Raw genomic sequence first — 19,765 nt, 5'->3', positions numbered from 1 at the left:
ACGTTCAACTCTCAGTCCCTTGATTTTCACTGAATCTCATCGTTCACTTTTTCTCCCCCCACCATCTGAGAGCCCGCACCCTTTCATAGGGAAGTTCACTCCACTTATTTATGGTTGTCACACGGCTGCTCTCACTTCTTCCATTTCACGTCTTCTGGGTTTTACACTTCTCTGCTACTTTTATTTTTCTCCCCTTTTCAAAGTCAGGCTGTAACTCATGACTTCAAAGGAACTTACTTAAGCCTGCGTGTCTCAGCCTAACCGAGGCAAGCCTCTCGCCTCCCCCCAGGACGAGACAGACACTCAGGACAATTGCACGTCCTCCACTGACCCCCTCCCAGGTTGGCGAGCAGGCTCTCGGGTTTTATCTCGGTCTACTGTGATTACATTTTTTTCCGAAGGTATGGATGATTTATTAAGAAGTGTGATGTTTATAGTATCCAGTTGCACCTATTTCCCAGTTATTTAGCCCTGATTCTTTGCTTATGAGCTACCCCTGCTGTTGGGGAAAAGGAAAGAATACTTGCATCTGCTCTGCTTCAAGCACCCTGGGGGCGGCGGGGGGACTGGCGGAAAGAGTTTTCCCCTGTGGCTGTTCATACTGCTCTCAATCACATGAACACTATCTTCCAAAGACTGCAGTCACATCAGTCTTTGCAGAGGCCACCCCGCCCATGAGCTGAGTCCCAGGCTGGTCAGCTGAGCTGCCACTGGCTAGGGCTCCGGGCTTCCAGCAAACCTCTCCCCACGGGGCCACTCTGACCTCTGCTCAATTAGTTTGGTGTGAGGATCTCTTCACGCCCTCTTCTGCTGCTGCCCTGTCAGGGGAATCACAGCGGTCCTTCTGACTGGGGTAAGGGGTGCCGCTCAGGAGCAAGGGAACGAGGATGCACGTGGAGCGCCCGCACTGTCCCCTGCCTACCTCCTCCCGCTCCACCGGCCAGGAAGTGTCGGTGAGGTTCTGAGGACTGTCGCTTATTTCCCCCCATTCCGTATCGCTCCTTCTGTGTGGGAGTCAACAAGCTATTCCTGGCATTCACTTTCCACTCTGTCCAAATTGTGTGTATTTAGATGATAAATTCTGAAGCCCACAAAAGCCTGGGAATCCTTCCTTGCTGTCAGAAGGTGTCATCAACAAAGGAGGAAGCCCACTTCAACTTGTCAGCAACAGGCTCCCGCATGCAGCCCAGCGCTGCACCGTCGGGGTTCTCACAACACCTCACATAAGACCTCTGACTACCTCACTGCTTTGCCAGCTTCGCAATGTGTTAAGAGTTTTTTACAAACATGTTTAATCAGTGTCTGAATAATCTAACCCAGATTCCTGGAAACAGAATCTTTAAAACTAACGTAACGTAAAGACCTGCACAGGGCTATTCTCTCTAGTCCAGTCGCCCATTCATAAAGAATGAAACGACTTTCTCACGGTTTAGAAACTTCTCACGAAACTTTAGAGTCTCTTCTTTAACACGGTTTATAAGAAACTGCTACCTTCATTAATTCAAAACTTCAGTCTTCAGGAATGTTGCTTTTGTACTGTGTTAAACAGATACTGTGACAGTCAAGTTTTGTTCTTACCTTAATGCTGTTTAGCCCCGAAGGTCCCAGGAGTACACCACAGATAATATAACCAAACATGGTGGGCAGCCCGAGCATGGTGCACAGCCAGCCACAAGGCAAAGACAGCATCCCTATGGTAACGATGTCCTAATGTAAGAGGAAACAAGAAACACAAAAATTTAAGACAAGAGTTGGCAAGGAAAGGGTTGGCTGGTGGAGAAAGCAGAACAGGACGTCCCCAGGCTTCGCGGCGGGGCGTGAGCGGTGGGGAAGACGCCCAGAGGGAACTCCACTCCCAGAGCAGCAGCAAACAGCCAGGGTGTGTTCCAGGAGTGGAGGAGTGAGCTCCCGAGGGTCCGACAGTTACAGCAAAATCTGTCTGCTTGGCTCAAGCCCTGGCGGGGTGCTCTCCGAGCTCAGAGCTCTGGCGCCCCATGCAGGCTTCTGCCTGGGAAGCCGCAGTGCCGGTTCCCGGCACAGCTCACGTGCCTTCACCTGTTTCCCCACCACCCCAAGTCAACACAGCCATCACATTAACGACTGATTCCAGCAAGCATCATCAACGGGTGTGAAACTGCTGGTGAAAGTTTGATGAGGAACAGGATGTTCGTACATCCCAAACATTTCTCCAGAAGCTACCTACTAACTGCAAAGGAGAATAAAGAGAGACTTCACAGTGGAGGCCCCGGCCTGTGCGGAGGGACGACGCACATCTGCAGACCCCGTCCCTCCCGGCTCCGTTCCCGTCCGGCCAGGGAAGCACCTGTGGACTCTCACCCGTCACGTCACATCTGTCAGCACAGGGACCAGACCCCAGATGCAGCCCCCGCGGTCACTTACCTTCCTTAGCGTCTCCACGACCAGGTGCCTGGCCGGGTTTCTCTTCCTTACAAATTCCAGCGTCAGGGAGTTTGTTAGAGACCTGACAGTTACCCAGGTGCCAGCAGCCGTCCCTGAGCGGGCTGCGCACTGTCGCCCCTGTATCTGCTCACTTCCATCAGTGCAGGCAGCGATCTCAAATCGCAACCCCGCGACCTCATGTCTCTAAAGGACTCCCTGTCCTCTCACCGGGCTGGTCTCCTCAAGGGGGCGAGACCTGAATCCGACACTGGCTGGAGCCCCAGTGCCGCTGGAGTCCTCACCCTGCACCTGCGTCTGAATAAAGCCTGTGGGTGCCTAAGCCAAGACTGCTCTGCCACGTAAGAAGGTTCTGTTCCAGCGAAAACAGTTTTCAGATAGCCGAAGCTTTAATCCCTCAGGGTACCTCCTAACTTCAAAACTCGCCCATATTCTCAAAAGCAAAATTAATTTTCATCTTAAATATTAAAGTGCCTTATTCTTCTGGGGAACAAAATTAAAAATGAAGAGAAAACGCTTCAAATCACAGAAAACGTAGGGGCTTGCAGCAGAATCTCTGTGTGAGGAGGAAGGCCACACCCCCAGACACGCTCAGACAACAAAGCTCAGTCTCTCTGGACGCGCACACCAGGAGGGGCGAGGGCCGGCGGGGGTCTAGCCGCACTCGATTCTGAGAGCAGGGCCGGCAGGCAGGCAGGCAGGCAGGCAGGCAGCCAGCCAGCCAGCCAGCCAGCCAGCCAGCCTACCTTTATGAAGTGGTGATCTGCACGGGGGATTGTGGCGTCTCTGGGCTTGGTCAAGATGTACTGGTTGTTCTGGGAGTCGATCAGCATGCTAAGGCCTAAGTCATCCTCCACGTCCCGTTTTGTGAGGTTTTGCTTGGAATTGGCCTCTTCCTCCTCCACCCTCAGAACGGCCTCAAAATTGACCCCTTTGACCTGTAAGAATAACCAATATTATGTGATTAAAATCAACTAAATGTCTTCAAGTTCAATTTTTAGAGTAACTCATACACAGAAGAATGATAGGAATATTTTTAGTATTCTATCAAGTAACGAAAGATCAATAAATGTTCATTCGCATGAATTAGGAGAATTTTTCAATTAAAAAAGTGATTTAAGGATGAAATTTAGGATTCCTATTCCCTCCAAATGCCTACTTAACCTGACTCAGGGTGTGACACTGCGATTTGTAACAGGACATGCACCTGGTCTTCGTCCCCTGTCCCGGCTCACAGCTCTCAAACCCCTGGAACTTCCTGAGTGACAAGGGCAACGGAACGTTTTGTTCTCTTTGGTCTTCGTCCTGGGTTCCTGAAACAGCTCCAAGCGACAGTGGCGAAAAGAGCCGCTCATCACTCACAAGCACCTGCAGCCTCCCCGCTTACGGGAGGTGGCGATTTTGGAAAGCTCCTAGACAGCCTCGGACGACGGGGCTTGTCCCCGAGGAACCAGCTCCGTGGTGAGGGTTGAACTTCAGTCCCACCCTGAGCTCCCAGAGGGGGTCGAGTTAATCACACGCCTGCATAATGAAGCCTCTGTAAAAATCCTAGAAGTGCAGGGGCAGAGAGCGCCCAGGTTGGTGGACACGTGGAGGCATTCAGCAGGAGGGTCGTGCCCAGAGAGGGCAGGGGCGGGGAGTGCCACACCTCCCCACACCCTGCCCTGTGCCTCTCTTCCATCCGGCTGTTCCTGAGCTGTATCCTTTACAATCAACTGGTGCTCTAGTAAATAAACTGTTTTCCCGAGTTCTGTGAGCCGCTCTACAAATTATGGAGCTTGAGGAGGGGGTCATGGGACCCTCCAAGGTTGGGATTGGCTTCTGAAATGGAGGGGCAGTCTGGGAGTGAGCCCTCATCTGTGGGGTCTGCGCTTAACCCTGAAGATGGTGTCAGCACTGAACTGAATTGCAGACACCCCGCAGGTGCCAAAGAGAACTGGAGAGCTCCTTGGCGCGGAAAACCTGACGTCCGGGGAGGAAGAAGTGCTTGGGGAGCGATGGATAAAGGGGACGAGGGTTTTACTTTCAAGGGCATATTCTTTGGAAAATTCACAGCCCTGAAACACTTATGCGCCCCCTCATCCCATCATCAGTGAGTTCTAATGACACCCCTCCCTTTCACTTTATTTTTATTCTCCCATCTTCTCTAATCTTGCGCTGATTTGTTTTTAGTATCCAACCCTGTTCTGAGTTCACTCCAAGACTCACGGTCAGTTTTCAGAATTCATGTCATCCTTTCTACAGACTCCAAGCACATTATGACAACTGGGCTGTCTGAACTCTGCTCCAGGTACAAAGACCATCTCCCCTGAGACCTCACTGCGCCCCTGGAGGGTCGACACGGAAACCTGACTGTCCAGGGAGCATTCTGGAGACCAGAGGCCCAGTCCACCTGAGGGCAAACTGGGAACAGATGAGCCGCTGATGGGCTCGCAAGAACTCAAAGGGCAAGTTGAGGACAACCGGAGCACGTCTGCAAGGCCAAGCCGACACCATCGGTGATGCAAGAGGACCCCGGGTCATCTGCACGCTCAGTCTACACTCACACACACACGCAAACAGGTTCAACAGCACATCCTCTCAGCAAGCAGCTCAGCAGGTGCAGAGGAGACGGCTCCGGAAAGCTACTCACTGACTTATTGTCGTCAAAAGCGTGCTCTTCTATCTCCTCCTCCAAACGATCCGCTGCCTTTCTTACGTCTTCCAGAATTTCATCAAGCATGGACAAGCTTCTGTTTCGATGTTGCATGTTTTTGAGGGCCTCCACTTGATGTTTTTCTGCTGCCAGAAGTTCCATGTATTCTGTTTCTTCCTGTCCGTTTGTAAGAAATGAAGAGTGGGGTTTGTTAAGAAATAAACCAGGATACGACTTCCACTCAGGAGCTTGGCCTGACCACACCAACCAACACAGTCTGTCAAATACTCCTGTTCATAAATGCACAATTCTAGCTCCGGTCAATTAGGAATGGTCAAGCGTCCCAGATTATGCAAACAGAACCGAGTGTAGCAAAGTGTTTAGGGAAAGCTATTTACACGGATACGTCCACAAATGTGACATGGTACTGCAAACAGATCTGCAGGTCATCTGTTCATACGAAAATCACTCGCTGAACACCGAGCATGTTCCAGGCACCCTGCCCGCTATGTATGGAGGTACAGAAGTCCTTTCAAACAGCTGTGATGCTTGATGGTTTGGCTGTGAACTTCTAAGCAGGACACCCACAATCAAATTCCAAGTCACAAAGGGGAAATTGTTCCAGAAGATCTGACAGCACTAGTCACTCGGAAAAGCGATGGACGGTGCTGGAAACAGAGTTTAATCCATCCATGCTGTACAAACACACAAACTCAAGTTATCTTAATCAGACCAATAACCTCACTATTAAAATATTTATTTGCATTTAAAGGTGTGGGGCATAGTTGGGACAGAGAGGCGGCCGGGCGGTCCCAGGGACAAGATCTCAACTCAGCGTCACGGCAACATCTCTAACACAGGGCTGCGGGCTGCCAGCTCCTGGACTATCTCAGATACGAGGCGGGAAGCAGTGTGCGCTGCAACACTGTCCACTCAAGGGCAGAAAACACGCATCCTTGGATTAGCGCCCTCAGACTCACGTTTGCTCCCCATTTATACCCCAAGTCGATACCACTAAGTATCACTAAGTATCCTCACTGCTAAGTACCCCTCTTCAAAACCAAGGAGCTTTCCTGTCTCAGCTGTCCAGCGGATCTGGAAAGGCGGGAACCCGGTTCAGAGGGGAGCATCCTGGTCTGTCTCTAATGCACATTAACACACACCAAGCAAACCAGGTGATGGAATCAAGGTGGCTGAAAACCCCAACTGAGCTGTCGGCCCCCTGACCATATTTCCACCAAAAATCCCAGGCTTTGGCAAAGACAGTAAGTCTCTCTCTTCTCTACTTTTTAAGCTGTGTAGTAACACGGCAGTCCCCCATGAAGAGGAAGTGAGGTTTTATATATGTAAAGTGGCTGGCACACAGTGACGGCTCCAGTGGTGGCTTAGATCATTAAGTGCAGCAAAGGTGTTTGCTCATCATTTTAAAGGTGTATTCATCAAAGCCCTTCATTCAAATGTACACATTTGTTTAGAACTAATTTTCATATTTTTGTCTTCTGCATATGGACGTTGAAGAAAGTCCACCTTCACACTAAAAGGAATTCTTGTCAGGAAGCTCCAGAGGGTGACTGCAGCTACAAATCCACTTCTTTCCATGCCATGTCCTGGGACAACGCAAGTGACTATTTCAGTCACCCAGGGTTCCCACAGGGGGAGAAGCATTGGGAGCAACTCCTTCTGGAAGGACAGAGCATAACTGTGCCGAGACGTTACCGCAAGGACAGGGTTCTCCTGCGTGCCCACGTGTGACGGGACAGACACCCATGGATGGCCACACCTGCCGGGCCAGCACCGGCCGCCCTCCCCACCCCCCACCTCCCGCTCCAGTGTGAGCGTGGCCCCAGGGATGGCACCCACCTTGATGGCAGCTTCTCGCAGGGCCTCCAGCCGCTGCCGGCTGCTCTCCTTCATGTTCGCCACATCCCTGTAGTCGCCCTGCAGGGCCCTCTGGAGCCCATGGATGGCCTGGAAGACCGAGTTCTCACTTTCATTCAGCTCTTTCTGGAAAATTTCGAATGTGTGCACCTGAAACAGCTTCTCTTCGTCTGACAGTCTGGCGTCTTTCTCCACGGCTCGGATTGCATTTTTCAGTTTGTTAAGAACCACGGCCTTTTGGCGTAGAAGCCCGGAGAGCTTTCTGCAGCTCTCAAGGGCCCACTGCCTCCTCTGAGCGACAGCCGCCCCTCTGCCTCGGTGCAACCTGATGGCATGTTTCACCGCCTCTTCGTGCTCCGCGGCACCCGCTGTCAAGTGAAGCAACGGAAGCAACACCCACAAGCAATTTTTTTCCAACACCTTCATGATCCAATTTTGGAGGACAGGGGAGGGCAGTCCAAAGATTTCTGCTGAGCTCAGACTGCATTTTAGACACACATTTTCAGCTGAAAAAGAGATTTACTGTCACACACAGTTAAATGACAATTCATCACTATTGAGATCATAGTTAAAGTATTAAATTATATCTAGAAGACTATCACTTTTCTGAAGAAAATATTATTTTCCCAGGTTAATATTAACATCTGAACTATTTACTGCACCTAGATTAAAATCAAACCCTCACTGTTCAGTGTGGTATCTAGTAAACAGTTGAGATTAAAGGCTACATCTGAATTTAAAGGCAATTTTTTTAAGGAAAACTCAGCCTCATGTATCTACTAAATCTACCATGTGCAAAAGACAAAACCATTCTCTTTCAGAGGGTCCACGTACTGAAGGCCAGAAAGTACCGTCGACTCCTCGCACAGAGCAGTGACCCCAGGGGAACGTGCTCTGGGTCGTTCTGGAAGTGACGTCTTTCGAGCTGCTACTAGCTTGCTCTGCCATACTGTTTGCTGTCTAAAATCATTCGCAATTTTGCCAAATTTCCAAAGTCAGTCTACAGTTAAGTGCTAACAAGACGTCAAGGGTAGGAAAAGAAATCACAAAACACAACCACATCTGGATCTTTAGGGCGTTATCAAGCGTTCAAACGTCTTCCACCATGCAAATCCAGGCCCCGCTGCCCCTCCTTAGGGAGACCCCAAGCAGCAGTGTGAACGGATCCAGACCTGCCGAGCGTCAGGCTTGTGTGGGCAGCAGGGGCAGCCGCAGCCGTGGGTCTGGATTGTGACAAGCTGAGGGCGGGCGTGTGAGTGAGGCCGGCCCTGAGACCAGTTCCCCTACACCAAACCCTGTTTGTGTGGGTAAAAACCACGGCACTCTCTCCCTGCTCACTGCCAGCTCCAGAATCCACTATCCACCGTGGACACACACGTCCAAGGTCGCCCACCAGGACTCCTTATCATCTCCTCTTCCTCCGTGCAAGCAGTGTCCCAAAGCCGAACACAGGCTGGTGGGAAAGCTCCGACCAACAAGGCCACTGACTCCCACCCCACCTACAAACAGCGACTTTCCTCCCAAACCTTTACAACCCCTCGCATCCCCTCTTCCGGGGAGACGAGACGACACAAGACAAATTTGAGGGCTCACTCTCGTCTCCCGGCTGATATCACCTGAAATAAAAACCCTTCCCTTGCCCTAAGCCTGGCGTTCCAGTTGTGTTTGGCTCCTCTTGTTTGGCGGGTAAAGAACCTCTGTTTACAGCCGGTGACACAAGCGAGGAGAGCCCCATCAGTGTCAGCAAGGTCACTACATAAAGGGTGACCTCAGAGGGAGGACCACGGAGACCAAAGAAGGAAGAAGTCATGAACGCAAGAGAGCCCAGAAAGATGTGCACTGAAAACACCCGCTGAACCTGGCGCCCTGGCCGCCACCCGCACAGGGAGTCGTGCCAAAAGGAAACAAAAACCAAACCCACCATTTACACGGGACTGTGGTGTAGACGAAACGAGATGTTAACACACACCATCTAACCATCCTCACAGCAGCACCCAACGGACCATCACGTCAACAACTCCCACCCAGTTGTCAAATGTACCAGTATTTCCCCTACCTGGGGATCTGCTACTAAAATATGTCTATACTTTATTTCACCGGTAATCCCAATTCTAACGAGTGTAATCTGGTTAAACCCAGGCCAAGCAGATTAGATACAGCAAACATAAGAGGGCGGCATTTCTAGAGACAGCATTCTGACCAAACGAGAAATAACAGCCAATAGAAGAGGAGACAAATCAGAGCTCACGAAAAACAAATACAGGGCTCAGTGAAGCCTGGCAGCCCGGGGACCCCAGGAGGCCCAGTGTTTCGTGCACTTCAGCGGATTGCAAAAAGACCACTATCGGGGGACAGGAGAGTGACTCGTGTACAGAATGACAAGCAAAGTCACCAAGACAAGACTATATTCTGGCTAAAAAGTCAGGAACTGTTCAATTCCAACACATTTTTAGATACTTCGGGTCCTAACGTCACAAAGAGAACTGACTTGCCTCCAAGAGTTCACTTCCTGACGACGGTAAATGAGAGCGTGTGGTGTGAGCTGCTCAACGGTATGTTACAGTTTCGATATAAGTAAATGCCACCACCTGAAAAATAAACAAATGATTAGCCGATCACAGTAGTTGTTGACCTGTTAGTTTAGTGACTCACTCACTTGCTGAGCGTCTCCTGCGCCAAGGGAGAGCGAGAGCTCCGTGGCCTTCAGAAGTGCACACTCTCAGTATTCGCACAGCAAAGACAGAAATTTCAAAGGCTTCATTTATGCTTACTGTTTTCCCCAAAAGATCTCAAAAAGGGATTCTTTTATGGATTTCAGAGTTCAGGGAAATGACCTGTGTGCCTGACACTGCTCCCTTCATTTCTGGTTCCTTCTTCAAACAGTTCCTGAAATCCAATAGTTTTCCCTCCACCCATAATACTAAGGGAGCTATTAACTTTTATGAGAAATCTTTGAGAATTTTAGTTGTAGGCATACTAACATTGCCACTGAAACAAACTTACATCATGAACATGAAATTAAATTATTTATAGACCCTTAAAATATAGATCATCCCTTTTCCATAAACTATCTCATTTTACCTTCGAACTCAGCCATCAAATCCTATGGACTACTAAATTGTAGCATGCTTTTTCTCAAGTAAATAGTAAGCATTTTTAGCTTCAGTGTTGTTTTGTTATTGTCATTTTTAATTATAAAAAAGACAATTTGGATTTGTTGTGTTTTTATAATGAATTGCTAAAATTTCCCTATCTTGAATCACTGATACACTCAACCCGGGCCGGCCTCAGACTGAGAGGGAGGCCTGTCACACACACTGTGTGACTCCATTTACACAGCATTCTTGGAACAACAAATTGTAGAGACGGAGAGCGGACGGTGGGGGCGGGGGAAGGGGAGGAGGTGGCTGGGGCAAGGCCGCAGGAGGGACCCTGTGGGACAGAGACACTCTGTCTTGGCAGTGGTAGTGGCCACACGGGTCCACACGTGTGCTAGACTTGCACAGATCTAGACACACACACAGATGCATGTAGAGCCGGTGTGAGCTGAGCAAGGTGGGGTGCACTGACTGTGTCAGTGTAATCTCCGGCTTACACCCCAGGTTTGCAAGGAGCTACCACTGGAGATAATGGGGTGAAGGGTCTACAGGACTCTCTGTATTATTTCTTACAACTGTATGTGAATCTGCAATCATCCCAAACTAAAGGTTCAAAACTGCTGTATGAATGCTGACCGTTTCCCACCAACCCTCACTAGGTGCGATGTTCACCATTTACATTGCAGAGCAAGAAAACGATGCCCGGGACACTTTTTGTGCTTTAAACTAGGAAATCCCTAAATCAGAGCCAGAGGTTTTCGGGATGCCTCGGCTACAGTACAACCAAGGTGACTTCTCTTTCAGAGCAATAGCAAAATCGACACTCTGGACACAAAAGTTTCTATTTATGCATATTCCAACATTAATTAAAATATATCTCCCTAACTCTGCCAAATTTCTAATGGGTTTTGCTTGTTTTTCTAAATGCAGAACAAGAATCCCCAAAATTACTTTAAAACTGATGAGCTTATTTGATTAAGAAGAAAAATATTTGTAATAAATATCTTAAATGATTTAGAATAAAAAGGCACATAGGGTGACCATCAAGCCTACTCAAAAAAAACTTCCAATACTTTTAATTCACTGTCATTTTACATAAAAATCACATTACTCTTTATTGAGAATTTTCAGTAACTCAGAAATGTCACATATCATTTACTGGATAAAAAGCTCAAAAGCAAAGCACAACAATGCAGTCTAAAATCAGGCTTTTCCACAGCAAAAGGATTCCTCCCATGTACCCCTCTCTGAGTTCTCAGGTCTGCGGTGTCTCCTTAGCCCTTCACTGTCAGGACCACAGCCCTGGAGCCCTTTCGGGGGGCGGGGCGGGGGGCGGGGGGGGGGGCGCAGAAGCAGCTCTTCTGTTTTATCAATTTTACATAATGGGCTAAAATTTGAAAACGTCGCAGCTCTGCCTCCCAGCTGTCTGCTACAGGACCCTCCATCCCGTCTCTCCCTCAGGCCCTTCCAGACCCGCCAACTTGGATTTACCTCATCAAATTGCTGAAAAATAATCTAGTTTACTCACTGCACTAGTCTGGCAGCCACCGCCTGTCCGGCAGAGGCCGCTGGGCGGGTCCAGCACAGCTCTCGGGACAGCCCGCCCCGGGGGCCAGCCAGCATCCACTCAGCTGACCCCGCCCTAAGTGAGGGGGTACTGACCTACTGATCGGGCACTAAGTGTGGCCGGCCTGGGGCTACGGGCAGGAAATTCCAAGTGAGCAGTGGGGGTGTGGCAGGAACTGGGTTAACCAGCCCAGTACCTCGTATTCAGCTGCCTCTGAAAAAAGGAAAACATGAGGATTATTTGCAGTAAATGGTGCAAAACTAGAGTTTCTTCGTGATACCACCGGCACTTCCAGGTTCGGCACAGAACAGGAACTGCGCAGGCCGCACAGCACGGGCTCGTGGAAAGGTGTCAGGACTCCACGAAACCCCCAGCAGCAACAAACTACCTCAACCTAATTTGTGGAGGACTTGACTTAAGAAGCGTATGTTAAACTTCAACAAATTGAACGATGTAATGTATATTTCTTAAAGCATAAAGCACTTAGAATCCTGTAAATGCAATTTATGGTTGATTCACATCTAATAAAAGAATTGAGCAATGAGTTAAGGAGGGAGGAAGGAAAGAGAAAGAAAATTCTTACCGACACTAAAAAGCTTTAAAGTATTCAATGTTAATTAAACTCTACAAAAAACAAATATTCTATTAAGTAATCCAGTCATTGACACACTGCTGTTTTAAAAATTGTTCTTCCAAGAGAAGTTTGGAACCGGTAAGATGATGGATCCGCAGAACAATCAGAAAAGCGACCTTACAGCCAGGTAATTACAGACGGGCAGCACGTGGACGTCGGCGCGTCGCAGGGCCCCCGGGGAGTTTACGAGAACCACCGGTTTTCGCGGGTGCTCGCAGGTGAGCCCCAGGAGGAACCGCGAGGCGGCCCGGGAGGCCGGAGGTCCACCACGGGCATCTGCTCTCCCTCGGGAGCCAGGAGAGGGGCGGGGGTTGAACAGGGGCCCGCACGGAGGGTGAGGAAAGGCAGAGAAGCTGAAGGCCGAGGGTCTCCCCTCTTTCCCAGGAGCGCGGATGTGCGAGACCCCGCTTGTGAGCGGCTGCGACAGCGGGAACATCACACCTAAGCGAGGGGATTGGGCCCGGCCTGGGAGCCGGGAGCCCTCTGCTGCGCGGCTGCCCCAGCGGCACCAGGACCCGCATTTCTCCCTACGGCTCCGTGCACCCCTGAACCCCGCGGGGGCTGCCAGGCCCCTGTGTCCTGAAAGCGGGGCTGGGCGGGTGCTGAGCAGTCTTCCCCAACACATCCAGCAAGACGCGCACGAGGGGAAACGGAGAACGGGGCTGGGGCCTCCGAGAAGACGCAGACTGAGGGGAGCCCGCCCGGAGGGCCCCGGGAGGAGGAGACCACCCCCCCACTCCGGCAAGAGAGACTCCGCGACGGGAGACCTTGAGAAAGGGAGACCCCGCGAGGGGAGACCTGGGAGGGAGACCTTCGGAAGGGAAGCCCCCGGGAGGAGACCCCTGGAAGGGGAGCCCCCGGGATGGCAGACCAGGGAGGGGGAGACCTCAGAGAAGGAAGACCTGGGAAGGGGAGCCCCCGGGATGGCAGACCAGGGAGGGGGAGCGCCCAGGGCAAGGGGAGCCCCCGGGATGGGAGACCTGGGAGGGGGAGCGCCCAAGGCAAGGGGAGCCCCCGGGATGGGAGATCTGGGAGGGGGAGCGCCCAAGGCAAGGGGAGCCCCCGGGTCAAGGGGAGCCCCCAGGATGGGAGACCTGGGAGGGGGAGCGCCCGGGAGAAGGAGACCCCCAGAAGGGGAGACCCTGGGATGGGAGACCTGGGAGGAGGAGCGCCCAGGGGAAGGAGAGCCCCTGGGAGGAGGCCCCAGAGAAGGGAGACAGGGGAGGAAGACCCCCGGGCCCGCGCCTCCGCCCGAAACGCGCGCAGCGCTCACCAGGACGTTCCGGCCCGACTCTCGGGTGCGGGGAGCGGAGGGACGGACGGGCCCACGGCTTTCCCGCATTCCTTCCCAGGCGGCGGGGCGGGGCGGGGCGGGGCGAGGAGAGCCCGGGCCGCCCGCTCCGGAACGCTGTCTCTACGGACGCGGCCTAAAGGATTCGCCGCCCCTTTAAGACGGCGGGGACTGAGTACAGTCGGCCCGGGGCGGCGTGGTGCACGCTGGGATTTGTAGGAAGGCGGGCGTCCGGGGTGGGGGTGCCCTGAGTCCCGTCGGCCCCCAGGCGGCGCTGTGCACACGGGAGTCGGAGGCGGGACCGGGCCTGGGTCCCGTCGGCCCCCGGACGGCGCAGTGCACGTCGGGAGTTGGAGTTCCGCGGGCCGCAGTGTCGCCGCCTCCCGGCGCCCCTTCCTGGCGGGCGTCCCAGGAGCCGATGCCGGTGCCGAGGACGAGGACGGCGCGGCCGGGCCTGGGCTGAGGCGGGGGCGCCTGCGCAGACGGCCGGGGCCGGCGAGAAGCGGGGGAGCGCGGAGGAGAATGGTAGGTGGCCCGCGGGGTCGCCTCCCGCCCGGCACCTCCTGCGCACCCGGACCCCGGGAGGCTGGGAGTCGGGGGGCCTGGGTAGTCGAGAGAGCCGGGGTCGAGGCCGAGGGGTCAGGGGGTGGCCCAAGGTCGGGGGGCCGGAGCCAGGGTCGGGGCCGGGGCGTGAAGGTCGCCGGAGCGGCGGGGCGGGCGCTGCAGGTGGCGGCGCGCGGGTGACTGCTGCCCGGTGGCCCGGTGGCCCGGTGCGGCGCTGCGGTCTAGGCGGTGGCCGGAGGGGCGGAGGACTCGGGACGTGCTGCCGCGGACGCGCCGGCAGCCAAGTGACCAGAGCGGGGTGACCGGGAGGGGGCGAACGGGAGCCGGGTGAGCAGGTGCCCGTGTGGCGGGGTGGGTGCGTGGCGTCAGATGGGGCAGTGGGGCATAGCTACGGTAACACGGCGCGAGCTGAGCCCTCGAGGAGTGGGGTGGAAGGGGCGGCCGGGGCTGTGTGGGCTCCAGGCAGCAGGAGCAGGGGGGTGGCGGGAGGTGCTGCGCTGCGGGAGGCGGAGGGTCCGCCGGGCGAGCGCACCAGAGCCGGGGAGAAGCGACACCGGAGAGGCGGGGGACGGCGCTGGAAGCAGATCGGGCCGTCTTCTGGGGCACAGGAGGAAAATGCTAGCTTTGGTCCTAATGGTAGTGGGAGGCCAGTGAGAGCGTTTCGAAAAGGAGACACGGTCCAAGAGGAGTGCGGAGGGGAAAGCGGAGGCGTGCGGGCAGGACTTCAGGGTGGAGGAAGATGGAGGAGGGCTGCTCAGAGACGCGGGAAGACTAGAAACCAGGGGCGCGGTCAGCACTGCCGCCAGAAGGCCTTGATGACCAGGTGGAGCAGCTGCACTGCCCCGGCGGGGTGCACCCACCTCCACAGCAGGGACGGCTCCCCAGCTGCTGGGGGGGGGGGGGGGCAGGAGCTTGACTTGGGGCAGAGGGCTGTGCAGCCGCTGCAGAGGCTCGAGACCCCAGGGTGTGGGGGGGACGCTGGCGTTTGACTCTGCCCCCAGTCTGCTGTGTGCAGAAGCAGGGTCAGGTGACCACGTCTGTGAGTTGACGTGATCCTTATGGCTGCCCTGGCAGCCCCTCCTAAGTTGACCCTAAGAGAAGATTCTGTTGCATTAAGTGTTTCTGGAAAAGCATTTTAAGAATACTTTCATTTTTATTTTATATATGGTCATTCTTAGTGCCCAGATTACGTAAGTGATTTTTCGCAAGGTCACAGTTAAAATGTTTGAGACTTTTTTCATCGGTTAGAAATTTCATTTTATGTTTCTACTGGATTGTCCAGATCTTTATTTCAAGAATTTTGCACATTTTAACAGTGAAACAAGGAAACATAGAAAGTGCCCCCTCCCCATAGCTGCCGTTAATAATTTAATTTCCTTGACATGGTAAACGTCAGTGGAGGCCATCGGAGCTTGAAGGGAAAGCCCTGGTCCTGCCAGTTTGTGAACCTTTATTGTTTTAATCACTGTTATTTTGTGGAGAAACCTCTCAGGGATGACATCAAATTGTTGTGACTTTATTGACAATCCCTTGTTTTTCGTTCTGGCCAAACACGTATTGTGGGCTGAGCTTAGACCTGCGGCTGCCGGTGCTCGGTGCTCGGTGCTCGTTCAGAACCAGCACCTTCTGCCACCTGGAGCTTCAGGGCTGTCGGGGAATAGAGTGGAGAGGGACCTCTGTACCTGTGCCTGCACGTCTCGCACTTTGCGCCTCACGCTGTGGCAGTTCAGACCACTTCGCGAGGCCTGGAGCCCTAGACTCCTGCGCCTCTTCTGGAGTTTTCAGAGAGTATTCTCCCTCACGCTGTTGATAGAGCTGTTTTGTCACATATAAGGAGGGGCTTCAAGAGGTGATTGTCAGGAAAAGCACCTCAAGGTCAGACGTCGTCCTGTCTGCCAGTGTCTCTCAGCATTTACTGGGCCTGCACCCATCGGTCGCGTCGTGCTGGTCAGATAGCCAAGCTATGCGACACTGCACTGCTCTGCTCATTAACCTTGGAGGTTCTCAGGGCTTTTTTAGGTGAAATCCACATAACTAAAGTTAACTATTTAAAAGTGCGCTCACAGTGTGCACCACCACCTCTGTCTAGTTCCCAAACATTCTCATCCCTCAAGAGAAACCCCACCCTCGGCAGTGCCCCCCGCCAGCCCCACAACCCCGGCAGCGCCAGTCTGCTTTCTGTCTCTGTGGATTTGCCTGTTCTGGATGCTTCACATAAGTGGAGTCTTACAGTAAATGAGCTTTTGTGTCGGACTTCTCTCGCTCCGCATAATGTTTTCGAGGTTCATGCATGTCATAGCGTGTATCATTTTTATGGGTGAGTTTCGTTGTCTGTATATACCAAATTTTGTTTTACCACCATGACAGGATTTTAAAATCTAGCATTGATGGCAATTTCATGATAAAGATATGACGGTTCTTCCTAATGGTGTACCATTTTTGGGTTGAACGTCTGTCTCTATCTTAAGGTTTCTGAGGTAACCCTTGGCTTTGCCCTTGGCTATCAACTTCATAAAAGATGCCAGCTTTATCTTTTGTCAGCTTACTGTCAAAGCATATGGGATCTGCCCTAATTTAACTGAATTTGATCTCACCAAATATTGTCACCTTTAGCTTTTTGTCTAGTTCTTTTCAAAGGCTCAATTTCAGGAGATAACGTATGGAGCGTGTATTCCATGTTTTCTCCTGGAATCTAGATCAGGATTGCAAACCAAAGCCCACTTGCTAGCGGCCTGTGTTTCTCAGTAAAGTTTTATCGTGCACAGCGCGCCCACTCGTTTGCGTGTTGCCTGTTGCCTGTTGCCTGTTGCCTGTGGCTGCTTCCGCTGCAGTGGCAGAGCCGAGTAGCTGCAGTAGAGGCCCCTGGCTCCTGACGCAGCTCATCAGTTCTTAACCTGAGCCCCACCCCCGCCCCCTGATGGCATAGATGGGCTTAAATGGTCTGTGAAGACCCTGACATTGTACCTGAAGCCACGTGCACGTGTGCGTACCACGTGTTTTCCTGGAGAGAGGATCCATGACTTCCATCAGAATCCACAAGGGATCAAAGACTGCGAGTGATCAACAGTCGTCCCTCTATGTAGCCAAAACGTTAATTCCCTGTTGCCCTAGAACAGCAGTTTTAGTCTCGGGTCACCTACACACGCTAAAAACTCATGGGACCCCAAGGAGCTTTTGTTTGTGTTGGTTGTAGCCGCGAGTATTTACCACATTAGAAATTAAAGTTGGAAGTTTGAAAGTATGCATTTACAGATTTAAAAATAACAATAATAAACCCATTACACATTCATGTTACATTTTTGCAAGTATCTTTGTCTGTCTTCGGCAAGGTAGGTTCTCAGATCTGCATTGTCTGTGGTGCCCCACGCGTCGTGCAGCCCCTCCCGCGCACGGAGTGAGAGAGGCAGGCACTGCGGGGCCGCTGCGCAGGTGCATCTGTCCCGTGGAACCCTGGAAGGTCAGAGCCAGGCCCCGGGCCACACCAGGAGAGTGGGGTGTGTGGGCTACATGGTCTTTTCCTGCTGAGCTGTGCTCTGCTCTGCGCATCAGCATGCACTTCGGGCGCTTGAGGAAAAGCCTCAGAAGCCTGCTCTGCTGGTTGCTGTTGGCATCTGGGTGAGGAGCTGGTCTGTGCAACCAGGACGGTGCGTGTGGCCCTTGATGGCAGCCACTTCCTTCAGTTTCAGTGCCGGGGGAGCTGGGCCACTTTTGGGCTGCTGGTAGGTTCTTAAATCTTATGAAAACAGATTTTCCTCGTTAGTCCTATTTTCTTCTTTGCTTTGGCAACTGGGAAGCTCAAAACCTAATTTTCAGCTCTTGTGTATGGTGTATGTGTCTGTGCCTCATTCCTGGCTTGCTTTCTTCTTTCTCATTGTCGTTTTTCCCTCTCTATTTCTTAATCTACATCTTTTTTCCATTTACATATTTCTGTAAGTTATACTTTATTGTATATGTTTCTATAAACTCTCTCTTTTTTTGAACAAGATTGAGTATAAGTCATTTTAAGTAAAACTTTTCCCTTTACATTATTGTGAAAAGAATTAATGTTTAGTAGATTATAGAGTCTGTTTTGATTTATAGAAATTAGTGAATCGCTTTCATTTCTGGTGTCATTGTCATTAAGTTACCTTAGATAAGTAGAAATTTAGCCATCCTGTATGTGGAGTATTAAGATGTTATTTTGTTTCATTATAGACTATATATAGTACAGTTACTTGGCAGTTTTATTTATTACCTACCCACACCCTCTGCCCTATTTTTCCATTTTATTTCTGTCTCATGTACACACACATTCTTGTTATTAGTATCATCTTCATTTAGTCATAACAGGCTTTTTGTGCCTGCTTTTGGAACTTCTGTAGATTATTTTTAACACTATTAGTTATTTGTGCAGGTTTTCATCAGTGTGGTTCTGCTGATTTTAAACTGGCACAAACTTTTTTAAATGATGTTTCCAAACTGTGAAGCCCTCCTCCTGTTGATTAGAGCCTGAAATTAACTGAAGCAAAGAGGACCCTGCAGATGGGCTGCAGTGACACTGTCAGGCCGTGGGTCGCACCTGGCCTCATTTCATCAGAGGGCTACATGTGTGTCATAAAGGGAGCTTACTGAGACTTAGGAAAAAATAATGTTGCACTTCATCACTTCATGCAAAGTGACCTGGGTAGAGATCAAACTGTATTTTGTATAAAACGTTGATTCGCATGATTTTTTGAAGAGTAGACTTTGCATATTTGTTACTATATAGATGCTGTCATTTGAATTTTCAGAAGACTGTGCAGTCTTTTTAACTGATGAAGAACAAGGCTTTGTCTTCCTGTAATTCTGGAATGAAGTTGAGTCACCCAACAAGAAAAAACTAAGTCCTGTTAAAATATACGCATTAGTGATAGAATGCTGAAACAAGCTCCTGGACTGGCTTCATTGGCTGTCCTGCTTCTTTTGCATCCCAAAGCATAAGCTTAAACCATCTCAGAAGGACAAGGTCCGCCAGTTTATGGCATTTACTCAGACTGGCGAAAGAACCGCCATCTACTGCCTGACGCAGAATGAGTGGAAACTAGACCTGGCCACAGACACCTTCTTCCAAAACCCGGACTCGTTCCACCAGGACTCCATGAGAAACACCGTGGACAAGAAGAAGCTGGAGCAGCTGTATAGCAGGTACAAAGGTAAGGCGGCCACGGTGACAGGGCGGGCCATAGGCAGCTTGCCTCTGTCTCTGGCGAGCAGAATGAATGTGGTCTTTCTTGAATTTCTGGTGTCATATCTAAAGACCTCCAAAGTGCTGTTCCTTCTCTTCTTGATGTTTAGCCACAAGGTCCAGTCAGTTTAAGTGGACCTGTGACTGTTAATTGATACAAGTCAGGGGTGGGAGGAGAGGAGAGGAGTCTAAAGATTGACTGGCTGTGAGCCCTCCCCCACTTGTCTGGGCAGTGTGAGCTGTGGACAACGGGGCAGGGAAGCCATCGCTCTGTGTCTGAGTGTCCTGGCCGGGCGGCCGCACCTGTTAATAGTGTTTTCCCAGGAACCCCCATTTAGGCTGGAATATTTGTGGCGAGACTGTTGTGTAAGAACAGTACCAAATCGTAAAAATAACTCTGACGCGAGGGTGGCAGCCGTCCTTCTCTGCACTGTGTCCAGGTGGTGTAGGCTGAGGCAGCGTCAGGGGCTGGGAGAG

The 19,765-nt window shown here is 51.6% G+C and overlaps 2 protein-coding genes and 1 long non-coding RNA gene across 16 annotated transcripts in view; 2 read left to right on the top strand and 1 right to left on the bottom strand.

Annotated features, from left to right (window-relative positions):
• The window catches only part of TMCO3 (transmembrane and coiled-coil domains 3), a 44,985-nt gene extending 31,266 nt beyond the window's left edge, over positions 1-13,719 (bottom strand). For 2 of the 14 annotated variants that reach the window (XM_070520200.1, XM_070520202.1), the window contains exons 1-7: positions 13,504-13,638; positions 11,692-11,809; positions 9,424-9,519; positions 6,914-7,437; positions 5,051-5,230; positions 3,165-3,356; positions 1,579-1,707 (exon numbers count right to left, since the gene is read on the bottom strand). In XM_070520200.1, the coding sequence (XP_070376301.1) occupies positions 1,579-1,707; positions 3,165-3,356; positions 5,051-5,230; positions 6,914-7,357 (945 nt within the window). In that variant the 5' untranslated portion in view covers positions 7,358-7,437; positions 9,424-9,519; positions 11,692-11,809; positions 13,504-13,638. Of the gene's footprint in view, positions 1-1,578; positions 1,708-3,164; positions 3,357-5,050; positions 5,231-6,913; positions 7,438-9,423; positions 9,520-11,691; positions 11,810-13,503 lie in introns of all 14 variants that reach the window. The other 12 variants (XM_070520201.1, XM_070520203.1, XM_070520199.1 and 9 more) reach the window with 11 other exon arrangements.
• A 193-nt stretch (positions 13,720-13,912) lies between these two features.
• The window catches only part of DCUN1D2 (defective in cullin neddylation 1 domain containing 2), a 34,236-nt gene continuing 28,383 nt past the window's right edge, over positions 13,913-19,765 (top strand). Inside the window, 2 exon segments of the mRNA XM_014867921.3 lie at positions 13,913-14,046; positions 19,040-19,256. Coding sequence (XP_014723407.3) covers positions 14,044-14,046; positions 19,040-19,256 — 220 coding nt within the window. The 5' untranslated portion in view covers positions 13,913-14,043.
• LOC139046528 (uncharacterized) lies at positions 16,277-17,769 on the top strand. Its single transcript, XR_011506673.1, has 3 exons — positions 16,277-16,402; positions 17,419-17,542; positions 17,635-17,769. It is a non-coding gene; the product is annotated as an uncharacterized lncRNA (long non-coding RNA).

This window comes from Equus asinus, chromosome 11 (genome assembly GCF_041296235.1).
Source record: "Equus asinus isolate D_3611 breed Donkey chromosome 11, EquAss-T2T_v2, whole genome shotgun sequence".
NCBI lineage: Eukaryota > Metazoa > Chordata > Mammalia > Perissodactyla > Equidae > Equus > Equus asinus.
The sequence above is the reverse complement of the archived record's forward strand: the minus strand, read 5'-3'. Positions and strand labels throughout refer to the sequence as shown.